This window comes from Fundulus heteroclitus, chromosome 4, assembly GCF_011125445.2.
Source record: "Fundulus heteroclitus isolate FHET01 chromosome 4, MU-UCD_Fhet_4.1, whole genome shotgun sequence".
In the NCBI taxonomy this organism is placed as follows: domain Eukaryota; kingdom Metazoa; phylum Chordata; class Actinopteri; order Cyprinodontiformes; family Fundulidae; genus Fundulus; species Fundulus heteroclitus.
This window is the reverse complement of record NC_046364.1, coordinates 14,470,877-14,487,381: the sequence shown is the minus strand read 5'-3', so window position 1 is coordinate 14,487,381 and position 16,505 is coordinate 14,470,877. Positions and strand designations below refer to the sequence as shown.

The 16,505-nt window shown below is 39.4% G+C and overlaps 1 protein-coding gene across 1 annotated transcript; it reads left to right on the top strand.

Moving 5' to 3' along the window:
* The first annotated feature begins 3,994 nt into the window (after positions 1-3,994).
* Positions 3,995-12,036, top strand: LOC118562906 (cell surface A33 antigen-like). The gene is made up of 6 exons (XM_036136105.1): positions 3,995-4,122; positions 5,763-5,929; positions 6,001-6,217; positions 6,416-6,580; positions 11,245-11,361; positions 11,478-12,036. Exons 1-6 carry the CDS (start codon positions 4,083-4,085, stop codon positions 11,549-11,551), a joined length of 780 nt encoding a protein of 259 aa, XP_035991998.1. The 5' UTR covers positions 3,995-4,082; the 3' UTR covers positions 11,552-12,036.
* Positions 12,037-16,505: the final 4,469 nt, after the last annotated feature.

Here is a 16,505-nt window from a genome sequence, read left to right as displayed (position 1 = left end):
TAGACTGCCCACAATAAAAGGCCACTCTGAAAGGTGCAGTTTTATCACACAGCACAATGCCACAGATGTTGCAAGATTTGAGGGAGCGTGCAATTGGCATGCTGACAGCAGGAATGTCAACCAGAGCTGTTGCTCGTGTATTGAATGTTCATTTCTCTACCATAAGCCGTCCTCAAAGGCGTTTCAGAGAATTTAGCAGTACATCCAACCAGCCTCACAACCGCAGACCACGTGTAACCACACCAGCCCAGGACCTCCACATCCAGCATGTTCTCCTCCAAGATCGTCTGAAACCAGCCACTCGGACAGCTGCTGAAAAAAATTGGTTTACATAACCAAAAAATTTCTGCACAAAGAGAAACCGTCTCAGGGAGGCTCATCTGCATGCTCGTAGTCCTCATCAGGGTCTCCACATGACTCCAGTTTGTTGCCGTAACCAACTTGAGTGGGCAAATGCTCACATTGGCTGGCATCTGGCACGTTGGAGAGGTGTTCTCTTCACGGATGAATCCCGGGTTACACTGTTCAGGGCAGGTGGCAGACAGCGTGTGTGGCGTTGTGTGGGTGAGCGGTTTTCTGATGTCAATGTTGTGGATCAAGTGGCCCGGGGTGGCGGTGGGGTTATGGTATGGGCAGGCGTCTGTTATGGACGAAGAACACAGGTGCATTTTATTGATGGAATTTTGAATGCACAGAGATACCGTGACGAGATCCTGAGGCCCATTGTTGTGCCATACATCCAAGAACATCACCTCATGTTGCAGCAGGATAATGCACAGCCCCATGTTGCAAGGATCTGTACGCAATTCTTGGAAGCTGAAAATGTCCCAGTTCTTGCATGGCCGGCATACTCACCGAACATGTCACCCATTGAGCATGTTTGGGATGCTCTGGATCGGCGTATACGATAGCGTGTACCAGTTCCTGCCAATATCCAGCAACTTCGCACAACCATTGAAGAGGAGTGGACCAACACTCCATAGGCCACAATTGACAACCTGATCAACTCTATGTGAAGGAGATGTAATGCACTGTGTGAGGCAAATGGTGGTCACACCAAAACTGACTGGTTTTCTGAGTCCCCAGACCCCCCACTCCCCCCCCAACCCCCCCCATAAGAGAAAACTGCACCTTTCAGGTTGTTACCCCAGCAATGAGCTAAAACACTGTAAAAAAATATAGTTTTCAAACTCCATTTCATGCTGCCGGTTGAGATAGAGGAGCAGAAGGTGTTGGTGTAAAATACGTATTAGACTGAAAAGCCTCTGCAGCACAATTGTAACTACGGAGATGTCCATTGTTGTTGTTGTTGGCTAGGGAGTGCATGCGTGTTAAGGGAGAAGTAAGGTCTATGTTGGCTTATATGTGCAAACACGCCATTGTGTAGCCGGTTATGCAGATAGGGGTTTCAGACTTATCCACTCTGGCAGCAGGTTTCAAATGTAATAGGTTTTGTGGCCCCTTCCCACAGCTTCGTCTGGATTACACCCCCTATCCTACCAAGAAATTAGTCGGATAATGCCTGGGGCCTTAGGCTGTTTCCATATTTTTTTTTGAGGTGTGTTACATTATTGTATGAGGCTACATATGATTCAGTTTCTTTGTACATATTTAAATCATAAAAAACTGACGCTGAATGGTCCTTGAGTGAAATAAAACTGATTTGAGTTATATTTCAGTGTATTTGGGGGCGTTTTATTTAGTACTTTATGGTTTGTTATTATAAATTGAAAAAATTGCGTTGCTGCTGCACATTTTCACAGCATGTCAAAAGTTTGCGTGAATTAACACACAATTCCACCCAAAGTTTATTTTTGTACATGCTGAGCTGTGAGTAAAACATTGCACCACAGTTTTTTTTTTATATGCAAGCTTTGGCCCATGGTCGGTTCATTTGTAGAGTTTTTTCTTTTTTTTTTTCTTTTTATCAATATCAACTGTTCTGGTGTCAATTAAATTAACAGCAGGACCACTAAACAAGCAACAATGAGATGACCCCAAAAACAATAATGGTTTTGCAGGTGGAGGCCACAGACATTTTTTTTCCACTTTTTGACTGCTTTTAAGTAGTTTTGCATTTGATCAGGGTAACATGAGGCAATACCGTGACCAGGTAGTCCATTTCAGAAGGTTTACTGGGTCTCCCAACACGTAAAAGCATTGAGTAGATTTCTAGGAGACATGCAGAACCAGTATCTGCTTTTTTTGTGCACACCTACCTCACATTAAAGGTGCGATTTTTCTGGAAATGTAAGTGCCCTTTTGTAAAACTACGCATGTGCAAGACCGTCTACCTTACTCTAAACTAACAAAGAGTGTGCACACATATTAGTGTTACCTGAGCTCGTCAGAATGATTGGCATGTGGGACAACCAATAGATAAGGTGATAACCCAAATACCACCCGAACGAGAGGGACAGAGGGGGTGAGGGGAGGACCAATCCTCTGACCAATCCCTGGACTTCGGTCCGAATGACGGGATTGGTCACAGTTTTTACTGTCCTGCAGTTTTCACAGAGATCTAATTTTTTACCCTCCTTTTTTCCTGAATACATAATGTATTGACTAGTGTCAGGATGGAAAGATCATTTCACCCCAGTTTAACAAAAAGTGTTCCTGAACAGGATTACCAACTGTAGCTTTAATCAGAAAACAGCATGATGATCCTCAAGACTTTAAGATGGAAGCTGTGTCCCTTTAGAGCTCGTATTAACTAACATGGCAAATATAATGCAAAAAAAGAAGAAAACATTTTTTATAGTGATATATATCTGAACTGCTCTATTTATTTTCTTTACTCTGAAGTACAGAGAACATGTGCTGTTGAAATTGTGCTGGTTCAGCGTTGGTTTCTCTCTTTTGACAAATATGGCTTCCTTCACCCCTCCTTCAAACCATCTGTCCTCGCTGTCTAAAATTGGAACATTATTGTCATCAAAAGTGTGTCCTTTGCTCTCGAGGTGCAAGTGGAGTGGTGAATCTTGCCCCGAGCTGCTGGCTCTCTTATGCTGTGCCGTGTGTTTATGAGATGGTTGTTTGTTTTCTGCAGTGTATGGATGTTGTAATGGATAACATACACAACACCTCTCAGCTTCGATTGGGGTGCTCAGGCCTTTGGATGAACCAGTTTTTATCTGAGAGCGTTTTTAGGTTTGAAATGCACCGGTTCGTTGTATCTTGATAATTAATTCCTGGGAAACTCCTCCTGCACATGGAATGACAGTGTTTTTGTGTCTCTCTTGTTTTCTCACTGATTTGGATCCTCCTCAGAGGATGGGCCCCCATGTGCTTAAAAAAGCAACTCCCAAACTACAATTTGCTCAACTTCAAGCTTTCAGAATTGAAAAAAAGACTCCTATAAAATATTCAGAAAGCTGAGCAAATATCCTGTTGCCTTTCTTTTTAGCCTGTCGTAGTTGATCAGACTGACAGAGAACCTGCACAGGTAAACTGAAGGTGGACATCACTTAATAAAAAAGACAGAAGGCAGAAAAGGAACCAGTGTTCTGTAAAACCTGAAAAACTGTGTTTGGCTCCTTCGGTAAATTTTTTCACCTGTTTGTTTAGTAGTTTTGCAGTTTACTGAAATGTCACAAAAATGTTAATGGATACCTTCTTAATATTTTTCTTGTGTGTTGTAATTTTCTTTTGTTAAGGTTACTTAACATTTTCATGTTTCATGCTGTCTATCTTTGTGTCGTCTATAACAACTGCATCTATGGTAAGGTTCACAGGAAAGCATATAAAACCGGATACTTTGGTGCTACAAAGAATTATTATTTTTTTTAAACAAGTGAGTATAAATCGAGTTCTACATCCCAAGTTCAACACTCCTGAGATTTTTCCTCCACTTGCTTGCATGAATTGGGGAAAGGTGGGGGATGGGGTTCTCTGTGCGTCATCCGATCCTTCTACAGCAAAAAATAAAGCCCCATCCAAGAACTCATAAAATATTACCCAATAAAGTGAGGGGGCGTGAGGCTGGGAACGGGGGGAGTAGTGGAGCCCAGACACTGACTGAGGGAGAAGAAGAAAAACGTTGTGTGCAGACTTAAGAGTTTGGTCAAATCATAACCTTTGTCATGGAGAAGAGGACTTCCACCTTAGCTCTGCTCTTTGTGGGTGAGTCTGTTGGTTAAAAATAATTGTAGCCGCATCTCGTTCTTGTTTTGATAATACAATGGTCAGCTTGTACAACTTAAAAAACAAAAGGAAATCACTTCGCTGTTGAGGCCTTTCTTTTCAATAACGTAGAAAACATTGTGGCTACTGAAAAACTATTTTAATGCAGCTCAACTTATGGTTCAACTGTCTCCCAACATCCAAAACTTTCCTTAACAGGCATTTTATATCACAGGATCTGTGAGCATACCTGTCTACTTTTGAGTTTCACCTATTTCATCCTTAAAAGGGTTGAAAGGGGGGCCAAAACAACCAGTTTTGGTGGAAAATGATAGAGGCAAGAGTGCTGTTTGGAGGTATTTTGCCTTCGAGCCTGACATGGACGGAAAACCGAAGCAAACACTGTTTCAAGGCGGTGGCGACCAAGTCTAGCAGTACGTCAAACTTAGCGAAACATCAGAAGGACCGACACCCTGGCCTTCTCGCTGAATTTCGGCAGGTTAGTGTCCGCATTAAAGCTGGCGTGTTATTATTAGCCATTAGCCGCACCTAGCAATTCAAGGCTAACGTCACGTTAATGATCATAACGTAAATAAATAAATCAGGCACGTAGTATGCCCATATTACGTTAATTGACACAGTGTCAGTATACATAAGCATAGAGTTAATACGTTTACATAAATGTTGGTGACTGAAAGGTGTTATTTTCTCTCTTGAAGACACAGAATGAAGCAGGGAGAAGTAGACTTGCGTCCAAACACCATGAAACATAGCCGACTCTACCATCTATGTTTGACCAACAACGGAAATATGATCCCCAGAAGCTATGTAAATTAAACAGAGCAGTGGCAGATTACATATGTATGGATGAGTTTCCTATTTACACTGTGGAGAAACCTGGGTTCCAACAACTTATTAAGCAGCTAAACCCAAGGTACGCTCTTCCCTCCCGGAATCACTTTATGTACAGTGAAATCCCAGAGCTGTACAACACACTGACAGAGGAACACATTGACATGCTTGTATTTGTAGCAAAAACTCTGCAAGCAGCAAAGCAAATTCAGGCCAGTTCTACCACCAGTGGCACCTAAACAGTCATTCATCTAGAGTGCAAAATAAAGAAAAATGCACTTTCTGATCACTGTGATTGAATAAGTCTGTGCACTTTTCAGTTTCAGACTTTTTTCTAACAGGTGCAGCTGCTGAAAATACAGCATTTATTTTTGTTTGTTAACTGGTTTGGCCAGTGTCATTGTTATGTGTGTAAAGCATTGCCAAGGAAGGAACACTTAAGTATATTTTGTTTTGTTGTTTTATCAAGCTTGCTTGATATTGTGCACAGCATGCAACCTCAAAATATTGTTCTTATTGTTTATTTATTTATTTATTTGTATTCTATTAATAATAAAAATATTTCTGTTAAATTGTGGGGTCTTTGTTTTTATTCTTGTGGTATCGAAAATGGTATTGAGTATCGAATATTTTCCTGAGTATCGGTATCGAGTTGAAAATTTTAGTATCGTGACAACCCTACTACACACTTAGATTTGTGCAATCAATATATAAAAACGCTACTTCTAAATTTATTCTGTGATAATTGCATAATGATGGTAACAATCATTTGTCTTAATTTATAACAGTGTGGTCAGCCGTTGCTGCCATCCAGGTTGACATCCCTAAGAAGGAGTATGAGTTTATAAGAGGAGACAACATCACTCTGCCCTGCACATTTAAAACCACTCAAAGCAATCCACCCCTGATCATCATCTCATGGTCTGCTGAGGGTCCAGACACTCCTGCTGATGAGGTCACTATCTGCATGTCTGTTTTTCAGTTTAATGAATCAAGATATTTACCTAATGCTGTCATTCTCAACAGACTCTCATTCTCACCCATTATCACCCCGGTGGACTCACAGACATCAAGTCAAAGTACGAAGGTCGGGTGTCTGTGGATGTAAATGTTGCTTCTGGCAAAGCTGATCTTAAGCTTTCCTCCATCACAATGGCAGACAACAAAGAGTTTGAGTGTCGTGTCCAGATTCCCGGAGATGATGAGGGCCAACCAGCAGACACAGCACGTTTGACCGTTCTAGGTAATGTTTAATTATTGGGAGAAGGTCTACATGCAGCTGATTTGTTTTTTGTTTTTTTGTATAAGAATTTTAATGTCTGGATATTTTAAGGTTCTAGACGTGGGTGATTAATTTTTTCTCAATTGTTATTCAAATGCATTACCCAAAAAATATAAATCACAACATCCTCTTAAATTCTTTTTTTCCTTTTGTCTGAAGTGGCTCCATCTAATCCCATTTGCAAAATTGAAGGGAAAGCAGAATACGGGCAGAACATAAACCTCACCTGTTACTCTGAGGAAGGGTCTCCTCCTCCCACATACAAGTGGGACAGTCGTGATGTGAGGAACATGCCTCGTGTTCCAGACCCTAGAACCACCGACAGTAAGTACAGTATTTATGACACACTGATGCTCCAAAAAAAATAAAGAATTAAGCATAGTTCTCTGTAAAACAATTATGGACTCAATCAAAGAAAGAAACACACATTTTGGTCAAACTAATGATGACTAAAGCTTTGGCTCTAGTCATCATCATTTGCACTGTAGTTAAAAGATTAGCATTAAATTTAATGCATTTTTGTACAATGACATCTTGATAAGAATTTCTGAGTACATTTTCAGGAACCCTGTAGTTCACTGTAACGATGAGCCAACGTTACATGTTAATTTTAATATTATTTTAGAAATGAAGTAGTTAAACAGCACGCCAACTGTTTTTCCTATTTGTTTGTTTTTGTTTGGATTGAACCTGTTTGTTTTTCTGGGCGTGGTTTCACCTGCAGTGGAGGGACCTCATCCTGGTGTATCACACTCAGGGGTCCGTTCTTCGTACGTCGCTAACTCAGTTAGCAGGATTTCATTGTTGACGATTTGGCATGATCTTGGATCGTTTGGTTCTTCGAAAGACTTCCTGCACTTGTTGTCATAGCAACATGTGCGCCAGCTTAAGCCTGCTCGAGAGCAGGCTTATTTCATGTAAACAAGATTAGATCACTGCTGTATAAGCGGAGGAGATGGAGAAGTCTGCCGTAGCCATGTCCATTTTTACGACAGCAACCTGTTGCGGAAGGTGCAAGAATAATTTTTCAAATAGTTTTTTGAATTAATCACGTATTGCGCAATAGACAGGATCCTTTAGAGCAGCGCGACAGTGTAATTGTAGAGAGATTTTTCGTGGTGGCTGTTATAAACAGACAAACACATCATTTAACAGTGGCTTTTAAAGAGGAAAAGTGGTGTTGGAGCCATAAATACAAAATATTTAAGTGATTTGTATGATAGTTTGCTTTTTATTTTTATCATATTCAGTAAGAAGAGTTGTTCGGGCCATTTTATTGTGAAGTTTAGTTTTACTTTGAAAGGCTTGCTTCCTGTTGAGCCGTATATTGTATTAGAAAAAACTATGGACGGATTATCTAGACACGGAGCAATACAGTTTTACCGTTTAAACTGTGGATGACTTGGAAAAGGAAGATTTTCATTTTTTATGGATAAAGATTTTTTTTTTGTTAAAATTCCCAGTTTGCACGTGTCCTTTACTCCCCGTCTCTAAGGAATGACACTGAAATTTGGATCTCTTGACAAGTGCCTTTTTAAAATAAAGTATAATATTTAAAGGCTACCATTTTGTAGAATATTCTTGTATTTCACTTTTACTTTTCCCCATGTTCTAGTGGGTCCCGTGGAGGCTCTGATATAAAAGAACAAATAATATCAAATTAATAAAATGCAAAAATTCATGCTGTAGAATGTGATAGAAACATCTACCATGGACAGTATTTACGCATTAATTTGTCTGCTGCTTTTTGCCGGCCCTCTCTCCTGGCTTTAACAGATTTTGAGGTGTTTTAATTAATGACTCAAATTCGGCATAACTCTCCAAGCTCTTGTTCTGCTTGGGAGAAAAACTGTGGGCGTTCTTTGCTGAACAGCCAATAGCAGCGCTGCTGATCAATGTTTCTACTATCGATACATTTCCCCTTTTAAACAAACGCATGAACGCGCGGTCATCTCAGATAACTCAATCCAGCCATACTAATCGTAAAAAACAGGTGTGTTCAAAGAACCCAATTAGCCGGATCATGATTAGCCGGATGAAATCATCTTGGATGTCTCATTTGATCTTGGATGTTTTAAGCAACGTACGAAGAACGGACCCCAGGAGTGCAAACTGCAGTATTGGCTCAAACTAAGAGGCAGATCAAGAGGGGTGACACTGGCCAGATTAGATTTTTGTGTTGCTATATATTTTGCATTTAATGATTGGAATTGGAAGATATTTTCAGTTTGTATTAGTTTGCAAATGTAAATAGTGTTATATTTTATATCATGCATTTAATATATCCATAATAATGGTTTCTCCCAATTTAGGTGATTCTGAATTTAAGCTGTTTGTAATTTGTTGTCCATTGTTGGTTGGTTGGGTTGGTTACACTGCTGGCTCCAAAGAAAGATAATAATAAAAGAAAAAGAAGCTTCCACAGTTGAGACAGTGTTTTGTTTTTTGGACTGCCGTTCTGGGTCCCGCTTCCATGGCCGCTCGACCAGGTTGACAAGCCCGTGACATTCACCTTATTAGAAGTGAATTATTAAGTGTGATGATAAGTATTATCACAATCTCCAGGTATTTGATTATTTTTAGGTTCCAGAGGATCATGCAGTTCTGTCTGTGTTTTCACCTTTAGTGCTATTTATTTAGTCTGTATATTCTGTTTTTCTCTTCTTGGTTCTTGTCATTATTTTGTATTTGGTTTATTATGGATTTTAGTTGGTTGCTCTTGTTTCTGTTAGTTCCTTTCTCCCATGTCTGTCATCAGTTCAGTTAGTGAGTTTATTTTTGTCAGAGTCTTTTTATTCTTGTACTTTCTGTATTATTGTTAGTTTGTATTTTCCTCCTGTCATGATCATATCATTGTTCTCTCTCTCCCTTAGACTATTTGCCGTCATACCTCTCACATGTGCCAATTGCTCCTGTTCTGGTCACCCCTTGTTTCATTCCGGATCCTGTTCTTAACCCTAAATTTCAATGTGACATTTTATGTTTTGCCGAATCTTTTAAAGTGGTTGAATTTTTATGTGTTATGTGTTGTATCTGTTACTTGGGATAAGTGACCAAGTTCTGACCCAAGTATTAGCTTAATTTGTGATATATGAAATTATTTTTCCAGGTCCATATACAGTACTTGGTATATATACAGTAGATGATTACTGAAGGTTACCCTTCTCAAAAACTCACCTATGTAGCTTGAGAGGGTCCGATCCACCTTGGAATGTGTCATGTAACGTAGAGCGTAGTCTGAGCTCTCCTTAAAACGTGACAGCTAATCTTACATGCCTCTGATTTTGACGGTAAGTACTGGTCTGACTCTGATCAATAAAAATGTAAATGATTATATGTAAATCATTATATATATCATATATAAGATTTACACAAAATAATTGATTTGGCAATTGCATGAAATAAATTGATCAATGTCAGGTCTCTGTACGACCGGTGTCAGAGTCTGGTCCGCATTGCCGGCAGTAAGTCGGACTCGTTTCCGGTGAGAGTTGGACTCCGCCAAGGCTGCCCTTTGTCACCGATTCTGTTCATAACTTTTATGGACAGAATTTCTAGGCGCAGCCAAGGTGTTGAGGGGATCCGTTTTGGTGGCCTTAGGATTGCGTCTCTGCTATTCGTGGATGACGTGGTCCTATTGGCTTCATCAGGGCGGGATCTACAGCTCTCACTGGAGCGGTTCGCAGCCGATTGCGAAGCGGCCGGTATGAAAATCAGTGCCTCCAAATCCGAGACCATGGTCTTGAACCGGAAAAGGGTAGAGTGCCTTCTCCGGGTTGGGGAGGATGTGCTGCCCCTAGTGGAGGAGTTCAAGTATCTTGGGGTCTTGTTTACGAATGAGGGGAAGATGGAGAGGATCAACAGGGGATTGGTGCGGCGTCTGCTGTGAAGCGGGCGCTGTACCGATCCGTTGTGGTGAAGAGAGAGCTGAGCCAAAAGGCGAAGCTCTCGATTTACCGGTCGATCTACGTTCCTACCCTCATCTATGGTCACGAGCTTTGGGTCGTGACCGAAAGAACGAGATCCCGGATACAAGCGGCTGAAATGAGTTTTCTCCGTAGTGTGTCTGGGCTCTCCCTTAGAGATAGGGTGAGGAGCTCAGTCATCCGGGGAGGACTCAGAGTAGAGCTGCTGCTCCTCCACGTCGAGAGGAGCCAGTTGAGGTGGCTCGGGCATCTGGTCAGGATGCCTCCTGGACGCCTCCCTGGTGAGGTGTTCCGGGCACGTCCCACCGGGAGGAGGCCCAGGGGAAGACCCAGGGGAAGACCCAGGACACGCTGGAGGGACTATGTCTCCCGGCTTGCCTGGGAACGCCTTGGGATTCCTCCTGAGGAGCTGGCCCAAGTGGCTGGGGAGAGGGACGTCTGGGCCTCCCTACTAAAGCTGCTGCCCCCGCGACCCGACCCCGGATAAGCGGAAGAAGACGGACGGACAGACGGAAATTGATCAATGTGTTATTTATCAATTATCAGTGAGGAAGGTAAATTATTTTTCTGAGTCAGGGAGAACTTCAGAGAAAAGAAGGAGACTGAATCAAACCTTTGCCCATTCTGTGAACAACAACACTTCAATTTAAACTGAACTCTTATAGCTTTTCGATAATAGCATGAAAGTTAACTATTGGTAATAAAATGTATTTCATTTAATGAGTTTTAAGAAAATTAATAAAGACATAAAAAATCAATGGATGACAGTAGGAAGTTATGAATAAGCCCGGTTCCATCTCCTCCGCGTGTGCTTGGGGGAGAACAAGTTGAAGCACGCTAGTACATTAAAGAATATTGCATGGAAAAATAAAAGAAAAATCACAGTAGATAAAAATATTTACAAAGTTGACCTGGTATGATTATTCAGATTTGCTGAACAAATTGGCATTTTTCTATAAAGTGTCATACCAATTTTCTGCATTAATATTTCTTTGCATCACAAGATAATTGTTACATAAAGTGATACAATCATATTAAAAGAGCATACCCTTTGTTTTCCAGAAGGAGGCATCCTTTCTCTTTATGACATCTCTAAGGAGACCTCAGGATACTACATCTGCACATCAAGCAACAAGATCTCCTCTGCTACCTGCAACATCCCCGTTGCAGTCCTTCCACGTACAGACAATCTTAGAACAACTTTATTATTTATTTGTTTCACAAATAATGCATAATTTCAGTAACAAACTGTGATGCCCATCCTTGCCTCATCTCATCTTCTTTTTATCCTGCAGCTGCCACGAACACCGACTCCACAGCAGGAATCCGGGCTATTCTCAATCTTTTCTGTGGGCTTGTCAAGGACTAGAGGGCTCTGTCATAGAGTAAAACTGCAGCAGTGGAGGGTTCAAATCCCAGAGGAGGAAGACGGGAAGAACCTTCTAGGCAGTCACAGTACCCCTGAAGATACTCAGAAATATTTACTTTGATAAGTCATGGGATAATTGACACTCAAAATCAATTAATACAACAATTACCAAACACAACTAAAGTGACAGGAACAAAAAGTAACCATTTCACTACTTTTAAGAACAGGCAGTGATAGTGTTGTGTTTTTGTGCTTGTCTGTGCCCTCAACATTTTGCCCAAAATGACACCTATAAAATGCTTACCCCTTTTAATATTCTGTGATTTTATATGTTCGGTTTGGTACTTTTCTCCACATCAGCACATATATGTGAGATCTGATGTGTAGTTAGCTGAACAGCTGTGTTTTACTTTCTTGTTTTATCTTTACTTATGAAAAGCAATACAATGGCACCACAAGAGGAGCGAATAAAGATTTTCTCAAAACTTTAGAGTACATTGTTTCTATGAACTGCAGAGGCTTAACTCAGCAGCAAATTGAAAATGTATTAAATTAAAAGGTTTCTCAGCGCATATTAAATAGCAGACATAAGAACTGTGTTCACATCTTCAAGCACTTCAGAACAGAAAATAATGAAATATAAAAACCTGTGATTTAGATAAGGAACTCCCTCAGTATTTTCTGACACATTGAGATGGGTCCTGTGCTTACATGAGGAGGAAGCGGGCAGGGATGGAAGGACACCTGCAAAGATTTGTACAAGATGCAGGACTTGACGAGCCTCTGAACCATGATGGACTGAGGCCTCTGCTGTCTGCTTGAGAAAGGATGCAGCATGTCTGCTTATTTTATTGGGAGGGTCACTCTTCTTACAACAGAGGAGAGTGGACACTGTTACCTCAGATGTTCACACATTTATTATTTATCTACATAAGATTCAAAAACAGACACGACCAGGCTGGTTGTAAAGCATTCAGATCTGATTTTTAATAGCAGAGGAAGAAGCAGCCTCATATTGTTCACTTGGCCATTTATTGATTAAGATTTCAATTAGAAACACACATTGCTATTGTTTTCAATATTTTGCATTCAAAAACAATGTTGTTTGCACAGTTATTAAGCAATTGATTATTTGGACTTTCATCCTTGAATGCTTACTGGATTGAAACATACCAGCGGTATGTTTGTGTAAATAGGGAGGGGGTAAAGGTGTGTTCTCACCGAACGCAATTGTGGCTGTTATCTATAAAATGTTAGCTTGCAACATTCAAAACACTATTTAAAAATGCTATCCAGAGTAATATGCATATATTATAATACTCGACTTACAGTACGCTCTATACATTGTAATCAGGGCCAATTGAGATTTCAGAGGTATCAGTAATTTTACTATACTTAGTATACAAGGTACTATTTTTCGAAACATATTTGAATGTTCTCGCATTTCCTTCTTCAAAGGAACAACATGCTGCAATTTAGGAGATGGTGGTGTCTTGTATGCCTGCAGAACTTTCCAACACCATGAGTGCCCTCAATATCACATTGGATCAGATCATCAGATCCTTTTAAATCCCTTGTTTTACTGTATTCACTGTCAATGGACTAACATGAATGTTTTCATCAGGAATGCATGTTTTCATGAAATCATCAAGGTCAGAAGAAGACCGATTGTGGGAAAGAAAAGGGATGTACAGGCGGGAGGTCATGTGATGAATTATTATGTAGTCATAATAATCCTGCACTTATTTCAGGATGTGGAAGAGGTTCCTCTTAAAAAGTTCAGTCTTTCAGAAGCGTCTCTGAAGCATCAGGTATTGTTCAAAGCAGCATTGTTGTACACACATCCATCAAAGTGGAAAAGGTGGGTTGTCAGCTTGTTTTGCAGTCATTTCTCTGTTTTCATTAAACCAGTATACTTAAAATCAGCCACTGAGAATTTAAAAAAGTTCTCCACAGCTTGTGTTTTTATAGTGCCGATAAGAACTATAATCTGTTTCCTTTCTAGAGGAAGCTGAGAACAAGCCAGGACTGATAAATGGGGTATTTGTTCCGGCTATTGGCTTTTCTTATTTCACAGTTTTCTGCCTTCTCCAACCTTTAATTTAATGATTGTTTTCTTTATTTATGATTAGGAGGATACTCTGCTGCAAGACACCATGGAGGTGTAACCAAAATATAGACTCGAAGTCCTGATAGTAGTTTACTATCAACCAGAATTTGTTAATACATTTTTGGGACCGAAATACACCACACCTCAGTATCTCTTACCATTTATTAGTACATAGTAATAAAAAAAAAAAAAAAACAATGGTATTAAAAGGAACCTTATAATAACATCCAGTATTGTTAGACATATACAAAATAAACAAACATAAACTCTTCCTTGAAATAACAAAGAAGGAAAACCCCTGTATGCTTGGTTTACAACAAAGAAAATATCCTTCAGTTCTGGAGTCTCTACTCCACAAAAACACAAACAAAAAAAATGAAATCACTGTTCAGGTATCCAACAAAAAAGAGTCTCTCAATTGTGTGTGTGTGTGTGTGTGTTTGTGTGTGTGTGTGCTATATGCATTACAAACTGCCACATGTGTGTGTCTATAATGTACATAGGCAGAATGGCTTGAAAAATGGATAGGAGGAAAAATAATTGATCTAATATAAAATTGTAATTGAAAATGTAAAATGATCTTAAAATCTGTGCAGTGTTTTAGTCGTGTTAATGGTAATTTTGCATTTTTAATTTAGTTGCATAATAACTGTGCACACTGAAAGCTCCCCAAAACCTTGTACAAACACAGATATTCTCCTAAAAATTCTCCCTTTTATTTTCAGGTTTTGGGATTATTAACATTTTTGACTGACTAAGAACACTAGCTGTGAAGTATTAAAATGAATCTTGAAAAAAAAAAAAACTTGGCTAATCATTGTGCACAAACCAACATCTGGCCTCTCATTGGTCTTATCACTGAGAGGCCAGTCACCAGCAAGTCACCAGGACGTTTCTTATTCGGGTTTATTAACCCAATTCATTGTAACTAGTTTCAACTCCAGAGGAGACAAATGCGCCCCCTGCTGGTCAGAGACTAGACAGACAAACTGACGTGGATCCAGAAAAGAAATGTGACTTTTTCATTGAATTCAGTCTGTGAGCTGCACTAAACGTTAGAGCAATCTTTTTTACTAAACATATTCTATCTATTGTTTAATAATAAATTATGTAAATATAGGTGTAATGCAATTTATAAAGTGATTAACAGTGACCTAAGGCATGTTTAATTTTTTTTTTTAAATGGTTGTAAATGTGTGGGAACTGCAATGTTTAAATAATTAACATATTTGAATTGGACAAACATTAGAGAATACTGTTGATTGGATGTGGGGTGGTGCCTTAAAGCTCAGTCTGTTAACTTACACCTGGGGTAGCTCCAGAAGGAAATCAATAAGTTGGTTACACAGAAATCTTGATCAAAACCTGAGCGACTTAGCCTTGCTGAAAACATTTTTGTCGTGCACGGCTTACCTCAGATTAATCTGAGCAAAAAGGAAGAAGAAAACAACTACAACAGACCTTTGTGATGGAGAAGCAGACTTCTGTCTTGGCTCTGCTTTGTGTGGGTGAGTAAGCATATTTTCTTGTTAGAAATCGTATTTCCCGTGTTTTTGTCATTTTCACGAGATACATGTGTTTGTGCACCTCTGATAGATAAATGAATGAATGATTAATGCCATTTGCCATGTTGTCATATTAATTGCTTTATTCCAACAATAGTACAAGCAAAAACAAATGTAACAAATGCAGAGTGAAATATGTTAATTAAAGGACCTTATTAGCAAACCTAATGAATTTCTTGGTTCCATAGCCCCTTTCTATCAGCCTGCTGTTAGGAATCTTGATGTAATTTTTGATTGAGTTGAGTTTTTTGAAGCTAGATAAGTTAATGAGTTTTGTTGTGAAATCAATCTTCTTTCATCTGCACCTTCTAGCAAAGGTGAAATCTAGACTCTGCACTAAAGACTTTTAGAGTATAATCCATACCTTCATTACTACACACTTAGATTACTGCCACTCATTATATAAAAACATGGACCAATCCTTTCTGCAGCGTCTCCAAATGTTTCAAAACGCTGCAGCTTGACTCTTAACTAGAACTCAGAAGCATGAACATATAACCCCATTATTGGCTTCTCTGCATTGGCTGCCTGTATCTTATTGGATTTATTTTCAAATTCTTCTATTGGTTTTTAAAATTTGAAATGGCTTAGCCCCCACTTACATCCAAGATCATCTGCAGGAGCGCTCCATTTCCAGAACACTACGATCAAGCAGTAAACTGCTCCTACAAGTTCCCAGAACCAGGTTTATAAGCAGAGAAGACCGTGCTTTTGCCGTTACTGCACCTAATATTTGAAACAGCTTACCCCATTAATATTAGATCTGCCCAAAGTTTGGAACATTTTAAATCACTCCTGAAAACTCACTTATATGCCTTGTCATTTATATTAGGTCTGACTTTGTAAACTATCTGTCGTTTTTGTTGTTATTTATTGTGTTTTATGCAAATGTGTTCAATTCATTGATGGTTTTATGAAAACTGTACAGCACTTTGGTGCAGTTTTAAGCTGTTTTTTAAAGTGCATTATAAATAAAATTGACATTGTCATTATTTTTGGTTTTCTTTTTGCAAACTGGAGAGACAAAACCAGGTCTGCTGCTAGAGTTGCCCCACCCAAGTCTATCAGTATATGTTCATATAAGACGTCTTACTGAAAGAAACCGAAAGGAAAAGAACATGTTACAAAAAACATTGGCATTGATAAATTTACATTTTTTACCAATAATTTGGGAAAGGTGGTTCATTACTATAATAACTCTATTATAAACTAGAGGGGAAAATGCTACTTCTAAATTTATTATGTGATAATTTCATAATGATGGTAACAACCATTTGTC